Genomic DNA, 24,880 nt, shown 5'->3' with positions numbered 1-24,880 from the left:
TGGCACAACACCAGGGCAACTCGTTGCAAAGGTGGAGCAAGCTACCAACACTCCTGTCTCAGTATCTCCTATAATGCAAAACACATCTCCTTGCGGATATGTCTAATGTTATGCATTAAGGGAAAGGCCACTACCCAGACTAGTTTCAACCTTTATTGAGGTCTCTTCAGTGGGAGCCAGGCCCAAGCTGAGATACCAGGCAGAAGCATTCGCAGGTCATCTCTACCTATAGGAGTTGCCAAATGGTGTGCCACCCTTTTTTGATAAATTACTCTGGATTTTTGGCAACTCCTATAGGTAGAGATGACCTGCGAATGCTTCTGCCTGGTATCTCAGCTTGGGGCTGGCTCCCACTGAAGAGACCTCAATAAAGGTCGAAACTAGTCTGGGTAGTGGCCCTTCCCTTAATGCATAACATTAGACATATCCTCAAGGAGATGTGTTTTGCATTATAGGAGATACTGAGACAGGAGTGTTGGTAGCTTGCTCCACCTTTGCAATGAGTTGCCCTGGTGTTGTGCCACCTTACCCCAGTCCTGAAGATACTTTCAGGCGCAAACTTTGTTTGCTCACACTTGGATAAAGGATTAAACTAAATTTATTATACTCTAACCAAGTGAAAAATAAACTTTCAACATAGGAACATTATTCTGAGTTAGGATTGGTTGCTCTAGTTTTCATCCTTTCTGCTGCCTTTCTTTTTCATCATATTTATTTTCATATTTAGTGTGATGCATAGGCTAGAGTGAGATAATATAGTTTCCTCCCTCTAATGAATAAACATTGCACTTTTTAAGCTATTGTGGGCATCCACTAAACACGGCGATCCAACAATGTGGGACAAAACTGCCTGCCATCTTGAAGATGTTCGTAAACATTCATGTCTGTGATGGGATTCTAACCTGCTATCTATTATTTGACAAATGTGATATAATCCATTCAGCCAAACCAGTAAATAAATAATACCTGTAAGTTAACTTCCTGTTAAATCATGGAAAGGGGGGGGGGATGAATCAAATACAGAGAAACTAAGGTTAGCTGCACTTTAAGAGTAGTAAGTTCTCAGTACCCAACCATGAAAAAAAAAAAAAAAAAACATGTTGCCGGTTATAAAGCAACAGAAAATGAATTTTCATGAAAGAGCCTTTGTTACCCAATATTAGCAACATTTAATATTCAAGGATTGTTTGTAGCTGTTTACATCTCTAAACATAGATTCTCTAAGGTAGATCCCAAGTTCAATAGCAAAACAGTATTTGGAAAGCGGCATTTTATGTGTATTTGGTTAACAGATAGTATGATGACTTCCACTGATGAGCTGAATGAAATCTAATAAGAGATAACCAGTTGATTAATTTAGTTGTCAAAAACAGAGTTCTTAGTTTAAAAAAGAAAACTGCAATATACTTTAATTTAAACTAAAAATTTTAATGATATGATGTCTTCAATATGTATGGAGAGACACACAAATATATTCAGGTTTGTGTGAGGGGGAAAATTAACCGAAAGCTGTTAGATTATTATTTCCCTTACATTAAATTCAGGAGGGGAAAAAAAGAAAAACAAATTTCTTGATTGTTAGAATGCAGTACAGTAATAGTTGAAAATAAGTTTTCTTGCCCATTTAATGTGGCTTCAATCAAGGAAAAGTTGGGAATCTGTAGTATGTTCATACCAAAGGCAGGTTAAAAATTATTTTATTTATTATTTTTGTATGTATTTTTGCATAATTGAAAAACTCTTTTCTTAAAACAAAACATGAATCTCAGGCCACCTCAGGCCTCACATAAACAGGATGTGGGACCAGGCATTGAAACTCATCCCCCACCTAAAGATAGTACGATGCATGGATATTTATGAAGTGTCATACTTCATAAATATCCTTGCATCATACTAAGGGTAATCTGTACCCTTACACAGCCTTTCTGGTTCCATAATGCTAGACCATTAATGGTTCAATTCTAATCGCTGACTGACTGAATCAGAAGAACTTTCTTCAGAAGCAAAGTTTTTAACTGGGTTTTAACTCCACAACTCAGAAAATTGACTGAATGCTCCAGGCAAGAACACAAGTTACTTTTGGAAATATGCGATACTGCAACTGTCTGCTGTACCCCTGCCCTGAAATCTCATTAAATTCATGGCTACTAATGATTATTGGTTGTCACGGATGCAACAATTAGTAATGATGGATATTCACGGCCTGTAGATTTAGAAAAAGTTGAAATTTAAAAAGTTCCTTCTGTTCTCTTTGGGGAATAAAATGTTGTTAGAATGTTTACTAAACATATTTCTTAAATGAAAAAAAAAAAATTTACAAAAAGAACCGTTTAAATTCATAAATTAAACTACTAAAAACATAAATTAATTTCCTATTCATTGGAGAGTAAACTCCATGATAATTTCAAAATGTAAGCATGTATATTGCATGGATCAAAGCATCTGATTTTGGTATGCTAGAATGCAATTTGTTATTATTTCACTACATCAGTAGCTGGGTGGAGGATAGTGCTGCTTTCTAAGAGTGCTCATTTGTTTAGCCCAATGCTTTCAACTGGAGGGGAAGGGGGGAAAATATATCAGGCTAGCCAGTTAATTGTGTATTCAGCTTCCTGACAATGTTTTGAGTGATGTTGGATAGCTCCTTATCTTCTATCTATACAACTAATATTGGGGTCACACAAGGCTCTGTTCCTTTGCTCACCCTCTTTATATAAACAGTCTACTCCAGTTGACTGCCAATCCAACACACGGTTTTGCTGATGACAGCACATTGCACTCCTTTTCTTTTGATAAATCTTGCAAAGCACAAATCACCACAACTTGCAGAACTCTAACCTCTATCTTAAATTTTGATCTTCAAAACATTCATTAATGTGGTTTGGATAACCTTGTCAGTTTCAATGCTAGCAAAACACATCTCTGCATTATTTCCCACAAAGAACCCTGTTCTTCCACTCTTACCCTTGACAATACCAAAATCTCTATTCAGGATGAGATTCATCTTCCTGCAATAACTCCAACCTCAAATCTCTCACATATATCAAATATTGCATCCTTGCAATATTTGTTACTTTAACTCCAAACAGCTCCTGACCCTATATAAATCACAAATCCACCATTGAATATTGCTCTCGCATCTGTGTTGCTGCTGCCCCTAACTTCCTAAAAATATTGGACTCTATACAGAAAAGAACAGTTAGATTGATTGATGACCCTCCCCTCATTAATATACTCACTCACTTTTGCACAGAAGTTCGGTTTCTGCAGCTTGCATCTTCTATAAATTTTTCTATAGTTGCTGTTCATTAGAATTGGCATCAATAATTTCCTGCTCCCTCTTGTAAATCCATCCAAACATATGCAGCAGCCAAACAACATTTTCTTACAGTTTAACTCAAAACCAACAGAACAAATTTCTCCTCCTCTTTGTTACAACTTCCACTGCTGCCTTCTGAAATAATCTCCCACCATAAGGAATAAAATCCACAGCTTTTCAAGTCAAATATGTGAACAAGTTCCTTATTGTCCATCCATGGTACTATAGGTTGTCCAACCTCTCATGGATGAATTCCCCATAACAAAAAAAAAAAAATTACTTTTTTTTTTTGGTGCATAAGTAGATTCAAACTTCAAATACATTATTATTGCAGTTATGCCCATCCAAGGACTCATCATGGAAGAGCACTCTGCTTTGCATGCCTCACCATTTACACTACTTAATCCTCTATCTGCATCCACCACTTACCAATAGGATTATTTGTCTGTAAACTGTGTGAATTCTGGTTCATTTGCTTGTATGCAGGATAAACATGGCGGCGGCTTTGTCATTCCATGATTTTAATTTAGACTTCAGTCGTTTCATTAAGTGTGAGGTGTGCTATATGTATTCTTTCGATTACATAAATGATTAGGGGATGTTTAGGGTGGATGGAAGGAGGGTGTGTGTGAAGTGTGACCTGAACGAGGAATTGATGAATGGAAATATGAAATTGATGACAGAAAGTGTTAGTAGCGAGAATGTCGCAGAGAAAATGAGTGCACGTTTGAAAGAGAAGGATGGTGTGAAAGAGAGGCAAAATAGCGTTAAAAAATCAGTAAAAAAAGAAACGAGTAATGTAAAATCCGTAATGGATGTTAAAGAGGATGAAAGTGAGGAGACAGTGGCGGAAGGAAACGAAATTGAGAGAACCAATGAAACTGGAAATGCGTGATGCAGAAATTGAAAGTGGCGGAAAGAAACGACATTGAGAAAATGAATGAAACTGGAAATGGCATGAAGGAATCAAAAGTGGAAAAAATCGAAAGAATGAATGATAGCGAAAGTTGGACGCATGTTGGACCGAAAGTACGGAAGCACAGAAGGATGAATGAGAGTGAAAGTGAGAAGAGGGGGGTTGAGAGTTATAAAATCAGGAAGACTGAATGATAGAGAGAATGTGACGCACGATTTGAAAGTCGAATTGGATTGGATGAGGAAAGAGATGAAATGGATGCAGAATGAAATTAAGAAAATTCGGGTAAAAAATATTGAAACAAATCATGATGGTATGAAAGATGAGTGAGTGGCATTGTATGGCGACTCCATTATTAAGGGTGTGCTCGATGATGAGATGCATAAAGTATGTTTTCCAGGTGGTAAAATGAGTAGAGTGATTGAGGCATTGGATATGAGGAGGGAGCGAGCAAAGGAGTTAATGGTTTTAATCAGTACAAATGATTTGACAGAGGACAAAGAGTGTCAGAATGAATATCAGGAGGCTACTTAGAAGGATAAAAGAGAATAGTGTGACAGGAAGGGTGGTCAGCATGTTCCCTAGGTATGACTGTGGTGAGATGAGGCACAGAGCAAGGATTATGAATGATATGCTGGCTGAAATGTGTGAGGAGACAGGAGTGCAGTTTGTTAATGTGTGGAATGAGTTTGAGGGATGAAGTGAGCTGTATGGGAGCAATGGGCTGCATTTGAGTGGTTATGGTGTGAGTCACTTGGAGAGACTGCTGCTGGAAGGTAGAAAAGTGAGCAGAGTAAGAGAGAATAAATCAGATCAAGCAGGAAGTGATGTGGAAGAGCAGGAGAGTAAGTTAGGAGAGATTGAAGAGGTGGTTATGAATGAGGAAGTGAGTGGTATGAGTATAGAAAATGGGTGTGCAAGAGGAACAGGAAAATGGGGAGGCTCAGGGTGGACAGGGTTACACAGCATGAGAAAGATGGATGCTCCGAGAGGAGGTGAGAGCATGTGTAGAAAGGAATGGGATGACCTGAGATCAAGAGGAAACACTTGGAATTGAAAAGGGTTTTAAAATGAATAAGCAGAAAGGGAAATGGCCCCAGTCGAGTATTGGGAGATCACATTGAGTGGGTGGTATCAGTGGAACTATCTGTAGATCCAGAAATAGCTGTTGTGTTTTTGTACAAATGCTAGAAGTATAAGAAACAAGGCAGATGAAATGGTTGCATTAATTGCGTCTGATCACCCAAAGATTGTCGGAATAAGTGAGACATGGTTGGAAGAGGATGAAATCCTGACAGGAATAGAGATGAAAGGGTATGATGTGTTTTGTGAGAATAGAAAGGGTAAAAAGGGAGGGGGAGTGCTAATGATGGTAGAGAAAGAGTTATGTCCATACAAAGTAGAGATGCAAGAGTGAAATAGTGCCAGTGGTTTTGAGGCAATATGGTGTGAGATAGGGGTGAATGGATTCAAATACTTGGTGGGATGTTGTTATAGACCAGGAAATGATGGTGGGTGATGGTGATAATGAAATGTATAATCAAATTAGCCAAGCAAATAAGAGAAGGGTGATCATTATGGATGATTTTAATTATGGCAATATAGACTAGAATGATGAGATAGCAATTGAAAGAAAAGAAAATGAGTTTCTTGAGTTTTTGAGGGATAACTACTTCAGACAGTATGTAACAGAGGGCACACGAGGATTAAGGGTCTTGGATTTGGTCATCTCATCAGAGGATGTAATTATAAATGAGGTGTCAAATCATCCACCAATTGGTGAGAATGACCATGAGGTGATTACCTGGGTAGTTGCCAGCAGTGCGAGGACCCATGTGAGAAAAGGGTATATGTGAAACTACAAAGGGGGTGATTATAAGAGCTCAGGAGACAGCTTGTGGGTGTAGTGTGGAATGAGGAGTTAGCTGGAAAAGAGATCAATGCAGCTTGGGGGGGGGGGGGGAGGATTTTCAAAAACTATCTAATAGATGCAATGTCTAAATGTATTCCAAGGGTGAGAAGGTTAAATAAGGTAGGTGTGAGATGGATGAATAAAGAGATTAAGCATGCGATACAGAGAAAAAGGGCATTGGTGAGAGCAGTTACCTAATGAAGCCAAAAATAATCCTAGGAAGTTCTTTCAATATGTAGCCAGCAAAAGAAATAATGATTATGGAAGGATGACACTGATTGGAAAAAATGGTATAAAGACAGCTGGTGCAGAATGTGTGGTGGAGATACTTAATGAGCAATTCATAAAGATCTTTCAATCTTGTGATTGTGACTTCATGGAGAGATTGAGAGCAGTTGATGATGGGGAGGAGAGACTGACTGTAAGTGAGCAAGAGGTGTTTGGGGAGTTGAGTAAACTAGATGTAAATAAGGCTGTAGGACTTGATAATATATCACCGCGTATTCTGAAGGAATGTGCCATGGACTTGACACCTGCCTTGACATATTTTTTTAATACGAGTCTTCAACTTGGTCAAGTTCCTAATGATGGCTAGATTGTGTCGCTTCGTAAAGAAATGATCGAACTCAAGCATCAAACTATAGGCCTATCTGTGTGTCAGGTGTTGTGGTTAAGTTGTTGGAGAAGTTTGTGAGAACCAGGATCCAGAATTGGGTTGACAACAATGGTATCACCTTTGATGGACAGCATGAATTTGCTAAAGGGAGGTCATGTTTTAGTAATCTACTTACTTATTACAATAAAGTGACTGCTTCCTTGGACAGAGGAGAAGTATACACAGTAATATACTTGGATTTCGCAAAGGCTTTTGATAGAGTACCTCATGATAAGTTGACAGTGAAACTAGATTAGGATATTAGATTAGTGCATTGGATTGGAGACTGGCTATCTGATAGGTATCAACAAGTTGTGTATGGGGGTGCGATATGCAGGAAAAAGAAAGTTACTAGTGGAGTGCCTCAGGGGTCTGTTTTAGGGCCATTGCTGTTTAACTTGTATATTAATGATATTGGCGAAGATTTAGATGGAGATATTCAGTTGTTTCCAGATGATGCAAATTTGAGATGAACCATAAAGAGTAGTGAAGATCTTGTGGCCTTACAAGAAGACTTCAATAAATTAAGTGATTCAGCACGGAAATGGGGATGTGAGTTCAATGTTGCAAAATGTAAGGTTTTAAAATTTGGAAAACAAAGATGGGATGCAGAATTTATGCGTGATGAGAATATATGGTTGGAGGTAGAGTAAATGAGAGATCTGGGGGTGATAGTGAACAAGGATCTAAAATTTAGGGGACACATCGCCAAAATTGTGAAGACAACACAAAGGCTTCTGAGAATGATGCGGAGGATGTCGATGTGTAGAAAGTAGGGAGATTCTTGTTCCTTTATATACGGCTTTGATTAGGCCACACATGGACTATTGTACCCAGATTTGGTCACCGGGTTTTCAGAAGGATGAAGAGATGTTGGAAAGGGTCCAAAGGAGACTGACTAAAGTAGTTTATGACCTCTGGAATGTCGAATATGAGGAAAGATTGAGTATTTGCAGAGTCTGGTGGACAGGAGGAAGAGGGGAGATATGATAGAGACCTACAAGTAAGGGGTTGTTATAGGATCAGTGGTGGGGAAGTTCTACAGAGAACGGTGGGAGATCAGGAGAGAACCAGAGGTCATCCCTGGAAACTGTATAAAGAGGATGTGAGTAGGTGAGTGAGAGGCAGGTTTCTTTCGTGCAGAGTTATGAATGATTGGAATGCCATGCCTGAGAGTGTGCTGTCTGCAAGGAGTTTGAGTGTGTTTAAGACAAGGTAATAATAATAATAAAATTAAAGTGATGCAGATGATTTGTTTCACAACATAAGTAAGAGAGCAGGTTACATTTCTGATAGTACAATTAGTGATGAAGAAATAGTTACTGTTAGTGCAAAGTAATTCTAAGGATTACCAGCATTAAATCCTTATTTTGCATTTACTGGAAATCAGATATTGTAACATGCTGGAAGATATTTTAAATTCATTTTTGACAGTTTTACAAAGGAAAAAAAATTTTAACACAAAAATGAAAGTAGAATAACAACAAAAAATAGGTAGAACACTGGAAAACAAGGTCATATATGATAGAATTAGAAAAGGACATGAAGTGTTTTCTAAACCCAAAAAGATGAGGAAAAATCTTCCATAGAATCTTATCTCCACCCTCCTCATTTCACCCTCTACAAGATACTTCCTTTTGACAATATGTCCTACTTCTGTTTTAGTTTGCAGAATAACCCATTTATTAGTTTTTGTACTACTTTTACTCTATTCGGCAGTATAGATAATAAAAATAGTAAGAATATTTTTATAAATTTGTTTAATAAAAACATGCTGACATGATACACAAGAATAATGGTGATTGGTGAAGTAGAGGCAAGTGCTTCATGTTACCACTTGTTAATAGGCATCAATCCTTGTTGCAGTGCACATATTTGTTATAAATTAATTTAGATGCTATATGTACAAATTTTATATATATATCAGTTTGGTCTCCCAAAAATTGGCTAAAGCCTTTAAGAAGTACAGCATCAGGACGTTATTCACTACACTTCCAAAAATCCGATCTCTTATAAGCCTTCCTTAGCCTAAGCATCACAATCTGATATATCCTGGCGTATATAAACTATGGTGTGACTGTAATGTTCCTTATTATGGTCAAACTAATAAGTCTATTGATCTTCGTATGGAGGAACATAAAAGAGACATCTCCTATAGTGCTTTATCCAGCCATATTCTCTTTGCTAACAATCTTCATGATGATTTTTAAGGTCACTCAATTTCCTGGGATAGATCTGAAAACATTTTCCTCTGCCATGATGAATTTGAAAGAAAGATAGTGGAATCCAGGGAGATCGTCCTTAATCCTGAACAATTAAACAACAATTTAAGCTACAACATCCCTGATAGCCATACTGCTGTTATTCAGTACTGGCATTCTCGAGAGTCTGCTACCACGCATACAACAATGGCACGTAAAATAGTACAAATTGAATGTTAATACAACCCATTTTTTATTGCAATTTATGTGTGCTTCTCCGTTTTTTAGAATTTTCAGTTTTTTATTATTGTTTCCTCTTCCTGAAAGGTAACCTGATGAAGGCTGTAAAAAGCCAAAACTAGTTGTGTTTTTTATCATTAAAGCTTTTAATTAATTCTTGGTTTTTTAGTTATTAAATATCTTTCTAAATGTATCAAGGTAACCAAGTCAATGCTCATGAATACATATATATATATATATATATATATATATACACACACACACTCCTATACACAAGAGATCACAATACTTATGATGAATGCTTTGTGTGAGCAAGGAGAAAAAAGGAACATGCTGCTGTATTCTTGAACTGCTCAGACTTGTAATCCTTGAGAAAAATGATGTGTGTGTTGGTGGGTGGGAGGAGCTGTTGGAAAGAAAGGAGGTATGTAGAATGGAGGAGAAGAATGAGAGGTTTGTTCATTTAGCTTGATGCTGAACTACTGTACTATACACTGCTTGGAAAAAAGTCAACAGACATCCCCATGGGCAAGGTTGCATCGTGTTGTGTAACAAGCCATATGTTTGTAGCCAGTATCAATTGGAGGAATATGATGCTTCCAAGTCAGTGCAACTGTGTCTGGTTGAAATGGCTGTGATAAGGGAACTGATGGATTTTGAAAGAGACATTATGATAGGATGTCATGTTGTGTAGGCCTATCTGTTCAGCAAATTGCTCACAAATTAGGCCATCCCATGTCAACAATCAGTGATATCATACTGAGATAGAAGTGCATGAAGTCAATTGCAAATATGACCCACCACACTTGATATATGTGACCGTAGGATGCTATAAAGGATAACATGTAAAAACCACCTTTCAGTGGCTGACGCATTGAATGTAGAGTTCCAAGCATCGACTGGAACAAGAAACTGCACAAAAGCATTCAGAACCAAGGCTTACAACATGGATTTCTGTGGTAGGACTCTAATATGCAAGCCCCACATTACTCAAATCAAGATGTGGACAGTGGGATGTGAAAGCTCTTGAAAAGCTGCAGGGCCGTCACCCGATTAGATCGTGACCTGAGGCAAACAATTAAATATCGCCCTTGATGGATTATAAGACAAAAATATAAAAAAATCTCCATTTGCTATTTTGTTTTTATTACAAGAGAAACATTAATGCAATTCACTTCAGCAATGCAAAGTTATATAAATTAAGTGGATATTAAATCTAACATCACTTCAAAGCCGAATATAGAAACTATAAAAGTTTTGTGCAAAAATTGACCAGAGAGCTTTCAGAAGTACACGCACTGCCATACTACGGCCCTAGCTGAACCTTATAGGAGACGCGTGCTCAAAGTACCCATATATTCGCCTCCTATTGGTCCATTTTGATAAGGTTTCACTGGTCTGACAGCTGTTTCAAACTCATTGGTTTTAATCAGAGACCTGGCAGAAACTGCTGACACTTAGCGTTCCTTAGTACTGAAGTTTTTGCTCTCTTAGGTTTCTTCCGGAATTTTGCTCTCGATGAGGAGTGCTTAAGATTTCGGGGGGGGGGGGGGTCTTGAGAGAACATTTTGAATCTCTGGGGAAAGTGTTCGTTTTCCGGTGTGGCCGTGGGGACTTTGGTGGATGATTTTTCCTGGAATATGCGCAGTTCTGCTCAGTGGTAGGGTGAGCCTGCCACTGAGTGGAACCAACGCTGATTTGGATGATCTTTTGGTCATTTGTAGGGAGTAGTCCGAGGGATCGTCTAATTTTTAGAGATGCCTTTAAACACCGGTCTCTGACAAAAACCATTGAGTTTTAAACAGCTGTCAGACCATTGAAACCTTATCAAAATGATGTTGGATTTAATATCCACTTAATTTATATAATCTTCTAAATTTAAATTATAAGCTATGTATGTTTCTATCGATATAGTTGCTAGACCAACCAATATTTCTTAGGTCATTGCTGTTCACAAATAATTTTTAATTTTGAAAAACATCTTTCTGCATTTGCTATGCTAACAATTCCTGTTAGCGTAGCGATGCTGCTTTCCACAATATGGCTGAATGAGTGCCCTTATTAAGCCACTCCATGAGGCAGGCTGCCTCTGTGTTACACCCTGTGAATGGTACCGGAAAGCTGTGTTATGGAGTGATGAATCACCAGAGTATATAACCCTAACTATGAAATTCAGCGGCAGCAGTGTGATTGTTTGGTGTTGTTTTTTCTGGTTTGGCCTTGGACCTCTGTTCGTGGTGCCCTCCGAGAAAGACCTGAACATTCTGGACAATGCAATGCTTCCTGCTTTATGGCCTTTCTATGGCACTGACCATGGTCTTTTTCAGCAAGGCAATGCACTCTATCATAAGGTTGCTGCTGAAACTGCATAGTTTGTGGAAATGAACATCACCACACTTGACAGGCCTCCACAGAGCTCTGATCTCACCCTTGAACAACTGTGGAATAAATCAGTGTTGGATGAGGTCAGGGACGTTCAGCCTACAGAATTGCTACAGTCATCACAGCGAAAGGAGATGTCCTGCATGGCTGTCTGTTCCTCAGACTATGGTGTCCGTTGACTTCTTTCTAAGCAGTGTATATATATGGATGTTGACTAGCAGCAGCTGCTCATGTTTTTTATATATATAGATGAAAGTGAGGAATGATGGTTGTCAGTTTAGGGAAGCCATAACCATTCCACACCTCACTCTCTTCTTACTACCAGGTTGTCTCCCTAACCCTCGCTTTAATTGACTCCTTCACTTTCATGCCATCATTCTCCCATAATAATTCCCTTATCTTGTACTACCTTCACCTGTTTTTCATACTCTTTCTCTCTCTGATCCTTGCCTTTTCATTTTATCCCTGTGTGTAGTCTCTCTCTCATATCTAGTAGTCTCGCCGAACGTCCAATAAACCAAGTACGCTGCATCTCTTTGAAGTTTTAAATTCATGAATTGTGCACTCCATTTGCTTCACACAGCTTAGTCATTAAGCCATCCCCTTCTCAATTTGCAATTATCATACCTATGCAATACATTAGTCACTCTTGTCAACTATGCATGTATCTCTCACCTTGGAACATCTTCCTCAAATCTCTTTCAATATTTTTTGTCCCACCTTCTGAGTCATTTATGCAACTAACTCTGATATGTGTTTGTTCCTTTCTCACAAAGCCTCAATTATTCCTTCTCATTGTCATCTGGAAAGCTTGTCATTTACTCTATCCACCATGCATCTAATTATGAGATCTCTTTAGAATCCACATAATCATCCTTTGATTGTTTGATGCTTCCTCCATTTTATTAACTTCCTGTTGCTCTCATTCACTCAGTGAATTGAAAACGTACCTTCATTCATCACATATGCTTCATTTCACTTTTACTCTTAATCACAAATCTTGTGTATTTTTTTATTACTTGCATTCATTACCATTATCACTAGTTTTCCCTTTTTTTTATTAGCACACAACCACATTGTTCTCCATATTACTATTAAAAATTTCATTCATCTTCAGAGTCTAAGGAACTTTTGATTTTTGAATATATATGTAAAAGCAATTTTTGAATTGTATCTACTGTGAACAAAGTCCAACACTAAACTTATTTTTCAACACTAAATTTTTTTCTCCTGCTGACATATATTGTTAGATTAAGTTTATATATATATATATATATATATATATATATAGTACAGAACTATTCTTATATGTAAAATAAAACACTTAAGCATTATAATGTAAAATGGTGATGCAATAGAAACAAGTGAGTGCTCTCAGGGAGCAATACTATTCTGGGAGAGAGGTATTACAGGGAGAGAAGCATTCTATGAGGAAGGATGTAAAAGAGTTCTTAGAAGAGGCAAAACTGAAGAGAGAGAAGATGAAGATTGTAAGTCTCCTAGCATGCTATGAGAAAAGTGAACTGAGAAGGAGAGTACTGGAAACCAATGAATCTATACATAGATTGTGCAGAAGTATTGATGTAGGATTTGTTGATCTGTGTTTGACGGAAAGAAGGATTTGTAGAATGCCGATGGACTGTCTAAATGATTTTGGTGTTAGGTTCTGGAGAGAGCTTTGTTCACCGAGCATGCTGAAGCTAAAATTCAGGAAAATTTAAGCAATTAGGTGGAAATGAGTCAGTGTGAGAATGACCAAGTGTGGAATCTAGTCTCTCTAACAAAAATATTGAATAGAGTAGTCAATTCAAGAAAGTAAAGGTGGGGGGGGGGGGAGTTTTCAGCATTGGTTAGTGCAACCTTGTCAGTGTCATAGGCATTAGTGAGACATGGCAAACAACAGAAGATTCGTTACAGGGATTGAATGTGAAGGGTTTAGCATTTTCAGGGAAGATGGAGAAGATAGGATACAGGAGTAGTACTGCTGATAATAACAGATGAATTGCAGCCAAAATGAACAGGAGACAAGCAGGAGGGTGGCTGTTCATTTGAAACAATCTTGTGTGAGATTAAGGCCAGTAAGACAAAATATACAGTTGGTTGTTGCTGTAGGCCAGGAAGTTCCAGAGATGATCTGGAAGATATGTATCACCAGATTAGTACAATGAGTACAGGTCGTGTGATTATTATGGGGGACTTCAACTATGGAGATATAGACTGGAAGGAAGAAAGATCACATGGCAGGAAGGAAATAGAATTTATACACCTGCTAAGAGATAATTACTTAAGGCAGCATGTAATGGAGGGGACTAGGGGTTGGAGAGTATTGCACCTGTAATAGGATCAGAAGGGCTATCCGTAACCAAGGTGACCACACTGCATCCATTTGGTGAAAGTGACCATGCGGTCTTGACTTGAGAGATTGTAAAACATGAGGAATATTCTATTAAGAAGTGATATATGTGGAACTACATGGCAGGTGATCAGGACAAGCTTAGTGGCTGACTTGGTCCCTGCACTGAACCTTGCATCACAAGGTTCAGTGCAGGGACCATTGCTGTTTAATTTGTACATAAATGATATAGGAAATGATCTGAAACGAAATATTCAGTTGTATGCTGATGATGTGAAATTAGGTAGAGTAATAGTTAATCAAAGCTATTATTATTATTACCACCCTAAGACCTCATGGAGTCAAAGACTCATCTGGGAGGTCCTTTTTATCACATACAGCTCATCATACCGTGTTTTAAACACATTCAAACTCTTTGCAGATGCCACGTTCTCAAGCAAGGCATTCCAATCATTCAGAACTCTGCAAGAAAAAAACCTGCCTCTCACACCCACTTTATACAGTTTCCAGGGATGACCTCTGGTTCTCCCCTGATCTCCCACTATTCTCTGTAAAAAAAACTTCTCCAGCATTGATCCTATAACAACCCCCTTACAACTTGTAGGTCTCTCATATCTCCCTTCTTCCTCCTGTCCACCAGACTCTGCAAATCCTCAATCTTTCCTCATATTCGACATTTCAGAGGTCAGAAACTACCTTAGTCAGTCTCCTTTGAACCCTTTCCAACATCTCTTCATCCTTCTGAAAACCTGGTGACCAAATCTGGGCACAATAGTCCATGTGTAGCCTAATCAAAGCCTTATACAACGGAACAAGAATCTCCCTACTTCTACACATCAGTGTCCTCTGCATCATTCCCAGAAGCCTTTGTGTTGTCTTCACAATTTTGGCGATGTGTCCCCTAAATTTTAGATCCTTATCCACTATCACCCCCAGATCTCTTATTTCCTCTACCTCCAACAATATATTCTCACCAAGCATAAATTCTGCATCCCATCTCTGTTTTCCAAATTTTAAAACCTTACATTTTGCAACATTGAACTCACATCCCCATTTCCGTGCCCAATCACTCGATCTATTCAAGTCTTCTTGTAAGGCCACATCTTCACTACACTGCATGGTTCGTCCCAACTTTGCATCATCTGCAAACAACTGAATATCTCCATCCAAATCTTTACCTATATCATTAATATACAAGTTAAATAGTAATGGACCTAAAACAGACCCCTGAGGCACTCCACTAGTGACTTTCCTTTTCCTGGATATTGCTCCCCCCATACACAACTTGTTGATACCTATCAGATAGCCAGTCTCCAATCCAATGCACTAATCTAATATCCAACCCCACCTGCTCTAGTTTGACTGTCAACCTATCATGAGGTACTCTATCAAAAGCCTTTGCGAAATCCAAGTATATTACTGTGTATCCTTTTCCTCTGTCCAAGGAAGCAGTCACTTTATTGTAAGAAGTAAGTAGATTACTAAAACATGACCTCCTTTATCAAATCCATGCTGTCCATCAAAGATAATACCATTGTTATCAACCAATGTGGAGAGTTAGCAGGACGATTTTCAGAGGCTGTGAGTATGGGCATAAGATAATGGGTTTCAGTTTAATGTGGAGAAATGTAAAATATGCATTTTGAGATATAATAGATTACAACCCATACATCAAATTGATGGCAATGTACTCCAGGAAACAGATGAAGGTAGTGCAGAGAGTTAAAGATAAACTTTAACTCTCTGCACTACCCTAATCTCTAGTGGTAAGCAGAGAGTTAAAGTTTAGAGGACATATTGTTAAGGTAGCCGATAAGCAGGCCCGGCGTGAGGCAGGGGCAAAATGGGCGAATGCCGCAGGTGGAAAAGTAAAAGGGCAGAAAACTTGGAGTTTGTTACAATTATACTGCAGGCAGAAAAAATTTTTTAAAAAAGTTATTTGGATATATCGTATATTTAAAAAATATTAAATTTATATATACATATTTATAAAGATAATTATATTTTATTCTAATTATATAAGCTCCAAATAATTATTTTTATTTTGATAATCTGTAGGACCAGTACTGTTGACAGGGTGTAGCATAGAGGCAGCCTGCCTTATGATAACGCTTAATAAGGGTGCTCGTTCAGCTGTATTACAGCAACAAGATAGTTTACAAAAATACAGCATTGAGTTTACCAAATAAAAAAATAAAAAAAAAGCACCAATTCCCATCGACAGTTAAATATGTGCTTATTATATTTTATTATAGTCATGCATACTAAAACTAAACAGTTTAGAACCCACTTATTAGATACTTAAGGAAACAACCCATAAAGTATCATACGATGTAAATTTCATAAACTTTTATAGTCCGTATATATATATTAAATTATATTATGCATGAATTCTCCTACTCAAATTGTGAGTTGCTATCGCCCCTACTTTCACGTTGGAACGATAACTCGCTCCCTGCAGTAAACAATATGCCCTCAACAACAGCCATTATACTGCAGAAACATGAAAAAAACATTAGTTTTATCATGTCACTGCTTGAGTCTATACAGCAGTTTCTGTTGGACGAGAAATGTGATTCATTAGTTAGTGTGTATATTCCCAGTTGTCTGTAATTGCAATATTTGTTGAGAAATATATTACATGGTCTGCAGATGTCTGTGAACCTTATGTTATACTACCCCATCATGAACGTGTTAAGACTAAGAAATATACAGTCAATGTATTTCAGATGTTATGGAAATCGGTTTAAGAGAATTAGCATTTCCATTCAATTGTTGCTTTTTGTTTGGGTCGCACAATCTTTTGTTAATACCGAACTACTCATATGCACTTCTTAATAGCTGCACTTTCTCTACTGGCCTACAATTGTGCACATCTTTCACTTCTCATTAGTAATTTGTCTAGGATTGTTCATTACATATCTCAAGTTTTAAATTACTGGTAAATTTTGCTTGATATAATGGGAAAGAAGATGACTCTATTTGGGTGGATAATTTTGACGTTGCATGCAAGGAAACCGCTCTTGAGGACAGAAGTGATGGAGAAGAGAAGCTTCTTGGTAACTCATACCCATTTTCAGTTTGTTTTTTTCTGAAACCTTTAGTTTCCAAAAATCCCTGCATATATCTCGCACCACGATTTTTTAGCTTTAATTTTGGGAAAAAAAGTGTGAGTCATATTAGAGTAAATAGGGTAATTTTTTTAGCTTTCAAATTATGGATCATTGGTTAAAGACTGGATTTATATATTTATATATCACAAAAGAGAGCAATATAGAAATAAGCAGACAACTTGTTAAGGAGTGATAAATTTTAATAATTTATCACTCCTCTCACTGATGATAAATTATTTATATTAAGTAAAAATGTATAGTATCTTTATAAAATTTGTTCTGTTAAAAATAAATCTTTTTATTTTGTTTAAATATACATCTAAATTTTTTTTGTTTAAATGTACATCTAAATTCAAATAAAACAGACATTTACAATGAAATATATTTTTATTTATTATTATTATTTTGATAAGGAACTTGGTAATAATGAAAATTAAAGAAGGAGTACACAGATATCTGAAGTTTCAGAAACAGTGATCTATCCAAATATTTAGTCTGAAACATAGGTGTATATTATGCTGTTCGTTTTCTTAGATTTCGCTTCAAATTTGGATAGACGAAACAGCGTGATATGCACTTACATTTTTTTCAGCGTCATTTCAATTCTGAATCTGAAACACATTGAGTATATTGTGTATTCTGTGTTTAAGTGACTTTGGACAATTTTTGACTTTGTTTTTAATTGTGTACTTATTTTTGATAGACATGAAATTTTAAAGATAATAGTTTATAAATATAAGCATATTAATTGAGGAGCATTTTGCTAAAATGCCAAAATCGCTCATGGAAGCATATTTTACATCTTACATTGCCCTCAATAATTATAATTTACCTTTAATTATCAAATTTTCAAATTATTGTATAAATTAATTATTTATAGAAATTTTGTAGAAGGAAACTGCTTTAAATAGATTTTTTTAAAAAATGAGATTTAAATACAAAACAAAATCATTAATATATTGAGTAATGAAATTTAAAAAAAAATGTATCTAAAATAATGAATGCTAAGTATTTTTCAATAATGGTTGATTGCGCCACTGATATTTTATGGCAGGAACAAATGTCCTTAATTGTAATATGTTTCTAGAAAAGAAAAAAAATGAAGAAACCCAAGATATTATACAAATAGAGGAAAGATTTCTAGTTTTATTAAAATTAATAATACAACAGGAAGTGGTATGGCTGAAATAATTTTAAAATTATTAGAAGAAAAAAAACTTAAATATTTAAAATATCCATGGTCAGGGATATGACAATGGGTCAAATATGAGTGGGAAGAATGCAGGGGTACAAGCACTTTTAAGAAACAAAAATCCTAGAGCATTTTTTGTTCCGTGTTGTATGCATTCCTTGAACTTGGTATTGAGCGATGCAGCAAGCTGCAATGTAGATATGGTTTTATTTTTTGACATTATTCAGTCAATCTATAATTTCTTTTCTTCATCAAGCCATTGATGGGAAGTTCTTCTAAACCACATCCAACATTTTACTTTAAAGCCTTTATGCACGATGAGATGGGAAAGTCACGTTGAAGCTGTAAATGCAATACGAAATCAAGTAAAAGAAATACATGAAGCTTTAATTTTCATCACAGAAGATGACAGCTTAATTGGGCAACAAGGCATTAAAACAAAATTGGAAGCTAGTTCGTTAGCAAAAAAAAATCAATTAGTTCAAGTTTATATTTGGCACATTTGTTTGGTATGACATTCCAAGCAATATTATGGAAGCAATGAAATCATTAGCTGTCACAAAAAAATTCTTGATGTCATACAGAAGCGAAAATAATTTTTTGAAAGTTAAGCACCAAGCCCATAACTTTGCTCTAAATATTGGGCTAAATGCTGATTTCCCCAAACAACAGCACACGAGCTCGACATATAAAAACTCAATTTGATTATGCATGTCCTTACGAATCAATTACTAATTTTGAGTGACATTTTCAAATTGATTTTTTTAATGTAATTCTAGATTCAGCAATAACACCAATTACTGAGAGATTTGAACAACTAAATAAATATGAATCAATTTTTGGATTTCTCTTTAACATTGGTAACTTAAAATTTGATAATGATACAATAAAAAAAAAAAAGCTTGTTTCGACTTAGAAATTGTTCTGTCTAATGGTGATCAAAAAGATATTTCAGCAATAGGTTTATTAGATGAATTAAAAATATTGTCTCGGAAGATATATAATTATTCTCCCAAAGAAGTATTAAATCATATTTGTGTAAATAACTGCATAAATCTTTTACCTAATGTGTACACATCACTACGAATTCTTTTAACAATCCCAACTACAAGTGCAGAGCGCAGTTTTTCTAAATTAAGACTTATTAAAAATTATTTGAGGTCCACGATGTCCCAAGAGAGATTAGATCGCTTAGCCACTTTATCTATTGAAAGTGACATAGCCAAGACATTAGATCTAAAAGAAGTAGTAAAGTCTTTTGCCGAAATGAAGGCTAGAAAGGTTTCTTTTTTTTTTTTAAATAATTAAAATTGTTAATTCTTAATTTAGATTTCTTCATATTTGTTTTGTCATATTTAATGTGATTTATGTAATATTTATAAATTGTGTTAAAATTGTGTACTCATTATATAATAAACGCAAAAATATTTTATTTATTTATTATTTATTTATTCACTATATATAATTTTTATATATACAATTTTGACCGAAGGGCAGGAAAAAAAAAATTTGCCCACACTCAAAAATTTGCTCGAGCTGGCACTGCCGATGAGATTACCTGAGTATGAAGAACACATTAATAAGTAGAGATAAGGAAGTTGTCATTCCTCTTTATATGGCTTTATAAGATCTTGATACATGCCCACAGAGTGCTTAAGGATGAAAGCTGTATAACTGAGACCTCCACATAACCTTTAAAGGAATGTGGAGAACCGTTCAGGGCTTCTCACTTAATGTCCAATTCTCACCTCCTCTTGGTGCACCCTGTTAGTATCTACCTGGATACTGAACAAACAAGGATGGGCTGGCAATTGGGATTTAGCTGAACAAATTGTATTCTTATTGGCTTAAACCACAATATAAAAATTGATGGTACAACATGACTGAATTTCATGCCGGATGGGGAACCCAGTTAAATAAGGCCGCTGTTGTTTTTGCCAGCGAACAAGGACAAACAGCAAAAAGTCAGCTATTGGAACAAATCCTGAAACACATTCCAACTCAACACCACCAGAGTTCAAGATCGGTACTATTATTATTATTACGGGCAACTCCAAGGAGTCCTTGCACATCATGTCAAGAACTATTCAGCATTGTCATGGTATCTGTCATATTTTGCTTTGAACTCATTCACAGTCATTACACCCACAACAGAATCTGACAACCTATTCCACTTATTCACCACTCTCCAAGTAAAAAACCTAGTTCTGACACCCTTACTAACCACACTCTTGCTCAGTTTCGATGGATGGTCCCTACTTCCCCCACCACCACACCTGTTCTGAAAAATTTTCTCTGAATTAATCTCGTAAAAATCCCTCAATAATTTGAATATCTCAATCATATCGCCCCTTTTCCACCTATCAGCTAGTCTCTGTAACCTACAAAACGTCACTCTGATCTTATAAGGTTCATTCCATAGACCTGATACCATCTTTGTCACTCTCCTCTGGATCCTCTCTACCACCTCCCCATCACCAAGAAACCCTGGTGCCCAGATTTCTGCGCAGTAATCAGGATGGGATCTTATCAAGGCTTGATAAAGAGGAACAATAACCTACTTGTCTCTTCTCGTCAAAGTATTCTTCAATAACCAAGTGATCTGATGAGCTGCTTTAGCTACTTTTGCTATGTGCCCCCTAAACTTTATCTCCCTATCACTCCCAAGTCTCTGGCTTCATCAATTTCCTGAAGCGCAGTTCCACCAATATGATATATTGCTGATAATCTTTTCACCCCAAAATGCATAACTTTATACTTTGGCACATTAAACTGACATCCATTCTCCTTAGCCCAGTCTGCAAAGTACCCAATTATCTTGCAAAATCTTGACATGTATATTAACTATTGCTCTAACCAACTTTGCATCATCAATAAATAATTGAAGAGTTCCTCTCAGATTCTTTCCTATATCATTAATGAACAAATTAAATAGCAGTGGTCCAAGAACAGAACCCTGCAGCACGTGACTAGTCACAGGCCTTCTTTTGGACTTTACACCTGAATACACTACTCTCTGATATCTCTATCAACTGCCCTCCTATCCATCTCACCAACCCTATATGCAACCCCATGTGCCGCACTTTACTGATTAAAATTCCATGTGGTATCCTGTCAAAGGCCTTTGCAAAGTCCAGTAGCATCACTGTAAACCCATTACCCTTATCCAATTCAGCTGTCACTGTATTATAAAACGTGAGCAAGTTACTGAGGCATGATCAACCCTTCACAAAACCATGCTCCCCATACAGTATCTCATTTCCATTTATCCATTCCTGTATTTTGCTCTTGACCAACTTCTCCAATACTTTGACGACGACTCTTTTCTTTCATTTGCAGCATATTGAAAGAACTGTTTGGGATTCTCTTTAGCTGCATTGCTAACTTCCTTTTATAATCTGTTTTTGCCATTCTTGCCACACTAGTTACCCTTCTGGCCTGTGCCTTTGTAATGTTCATGTGCCTTGCAGGTCACCTTTCTCCTTAAATTCCCCCTACAATTGTTTCTTTTTTTTTTTTTTTTGCAGCTCCAGCTTGATGGTGCTAATCATCCACTCATCTGACTGTAGGTATGAAGTCAGCCATTACCTCTCTCAAACACTCCTTCACCACTTCCCATACACTATCAACATCCAGCCCTTGCAGTTTTACATGCCATGACACTGATTCAAGCAATCTCCTAAGCTTGTCATACTTACAAGCTTGGTAATTCCACATATACCCTGTCTTAACTGAAAATTCCACACATTTAGTCACCTCCCAGCTCAAGATCATATGATCACTCTCACCAATTGGTTGCAACCTGGTCATATTCGTTATAGTCAAATTCTCAGATGCATTTACTAGATCGAGCACTCTCGAACCCCTAGTATATTCCATTACATGCTGTCTCAGGTAGTTATCCATTAGTAACTGCATACAATCCATTTCCTTCCTCCCATGTGTCCTCTCTTCCTTCCAATCAATGTTATCATAATTGAAATCCCCCATAATAATTACCTGTCCTCCATTCATTGAGTATTTGCTGATGCATACTATCTCCATCATCTATTCCATCCCTTGGTCTATAGCACCCAACTGTATATTTTGTTCTGCTGGCCTCAATCTCACACCAGATAGCCTCAAATGTGCTATTTTCACTGTCCTGCAGTCGCACTTCTATTCTCTGTGGTTGCAGTTCATTGGCTATCATCAATAACACTCCTCCTGCATTCTTTTTTTATCTCTCCTTCCTGAACACACTGTACCCTTCACATTCTATCCCACTAATTTTATCATATTCTATCAGCTATCATTAATGCTAAGAACCTTTGGTTGGGATGAGACTACCAAGGTCAAAAATTCCTCCTGCTTGTTCCTAATGCTCCTGACATTAGTGTACATAAGGTGCAAAAGCCCCTTAGGCCCACTGGCATATTATTCACAATCTTACACCCATCAACCTCACTGATGTCTGCATATCCACTTCATTCAACAACAATTTTTCTAGTCTCCGAACACCAAGTCGATTCAGATACAAACCATCCTTCTTGTATAAGCCCTTTCACCTATCAAACTCACTCCAAACATCCACAAACTCCACACACCACTCTTTCTGCATAACCTACACATCAAATCATTCGCTATTATGGCCCTCCTTCTCAGCTCTACAATGTCATATCATGGCAACAGACTCAGTATCTTAACTCTCTCACTTTTTTCTTTTGCTACTTTCAGTAGTTCTTTTATGTTCTCTCTTATGCCATACTTTATTCCTTTCAAATCATTTGTTCCAGTGGCAGGTTTGTGAAATGCTCCTTGTGAGGATAGGTTGAAGGCATGTGGGTTACAATGGTTAATTGATGCATGGAAAAGAGGGAACATGATAGGATATTAAGAGTTTTATAAAATTAATGGCAAGGAAATTTTTCAATATATAAGAAATAGAGAACTAAGGGTTATCCATGTGTGGTTAGTAATGGCAGTAATGGCATTAGGACTATATTTTTTGAGTGGAGAGTGGTGAATGAGCAGGATTCGAGTTCCCTGACAGTGAATGAGTTTAATGACAGTTACGATAGGGTTTTTTGTTTGGGTCTCACACAATGAGTCTCCAGACTCTATGAAGATATCTGTATAATAATAAATTATGGGTAATTATTTGAATGCATTGCTTAAAGTGTAGAAATAGCAAATGGGTTTAAGATGTGAATTTGATAAGATGCGTTTCATAGTAACATCTTATGATGAAGACTCCATGGACATCAGATAATTATAGTAATGATAAATTTCAAAGTGAACAGAGCATAATATTCTGGTCTAACATCTTTATTTACTGATGAAGATTATATCATAGATAACAGTTTCTACATTTGGTAATTAGGGAAAACATCTTTACAAATTTAGAAATTAAATTTCTAAAGTTGAAAAATATTTCACTCTCCTAGCATAGTGTGTCTGGATTTTTACCAACCCATATCTTATTCAACCATCTTTTCCTTTATTATTGTTATTCAGGCTGTCCATGGGGCCACAAGGCTCATTGTGGGAGGTCTTTCCAAGACAACAGTCTATTATACCTCCTTAAACTCATTCACTGATTGTGCTCCCTCTCTACCCTATCAGGAAATGCATTCCACAGTCCAGCTACCCTCCATGTAAAAAAGCCACTTCTCTGTTGCTCACCACTGCTATTTGTAATTTCCAGGGGATAGCCCCATGACCTTGCTCCTTTATTTATCTATTTATTTATTTATTCTTGCTGTTTATTTATCTATCTATCTTTTATTTATCTGTTTATCTGCTTACCTATTTATTTATTTATCCTTACTTTTTTTTAGGTGGTATGCAAGATTACAACTATGTGTGGGGAGGATGCATGGAAGTAACTTTTGAAATTTCTTGCTGCAAATATCCATTTCGAAATGAATTGCCCCGTTATTGGACAAGCAATCGAAAAGCATTGCTGCACTTTTTAGGAGAGGTACATAAAGGTAAGATTTCATTAAAAAAATAAACCTTCCCTGTGTAAAAATTTAGAAGTATTTGTTATCACTAATAATAATAATAATACATCTTCTTGCAACCTTCTAGGTTGCAAGAAGTCTTTATAACCTTTATAACATGTGCTCTTAGTATAGCAGATAACATCACCTGCTCATCTATATTATAGGAACAATAGGAGATATTAATAACTTGTCTTGAATATTCAGCAGGGTTTATGCGAGATAATTTCACTCCCAAACATAATTTTGCCATCACTTTACTAAATCTAGTAATGTTGCACTACAAGCAGTTCTTTAATTAAAAATTTATCACAAAGAAATTAACATGGGCAATCATTTTAATTTGTACCATCCTTTATGTATCAAAATATGCCTCCATAATAGATTGATTCACAGATGTCCTAATTTACTTCTGATTCCACTGACCTCTAACAGAAATTCACCTTTTTAACATGACACTTTCCTCCCTCCCACTTAATAAAATGACCAAATCCTAACATTTAGGCCTATAAACATAGTAACATAATCTATTTTCTTTGATTAAACAAATCCAAAAATATCACCTATGAATTCTTTTTCGCTTGGTTGAAAAGTGTATCATACTTAACAAGAA

At 36.6% G+C, this 24,880-nt stretch overlaps 1 protein-coding gene across 1 annotated transcript in view; it reads left to right on the top strand.

Moving 5' to 3' along the window:
• The window catches only part of LOC150095634 (carboxypeptidase D-like), a 329,656-nt gene that overhangs the window by 226,285 nt on the left and 78,491 nt on the right, over positions 1-24,880 (top strand). Inside the window, exon 7 of the mRNA XM_090409896.1 lies at positions 24,103-24,255. Within this exon, the coding sequence (XP_090266022.1) occupies positions 24,103-24,255 (153 nt within the window). The remainder of the gene's footprint in view (positions 1-24,102; positions 24,256-24,880) is intronic.

Source organism: Typopeltis vanoorti, chromosome 20 (genome assembly GCF_054136105.1).
Source record: "Typopeltis vanoorti isolate ZY-2024b chromosome 20, IOZ_Tvanoo_1.0, whole genome shotgun sequence".
In the NCBI taxonomy this organism is placed as follows: Eukaryota; Metazoa; Arthropoda; class Arachnida; order Uropygi; family Thelyphonidae; genus Typopeltis; species Typopeltis vanoorti.
This window is presented reverse-complemented; position numbering and strand designations above follow the sequence as displayed.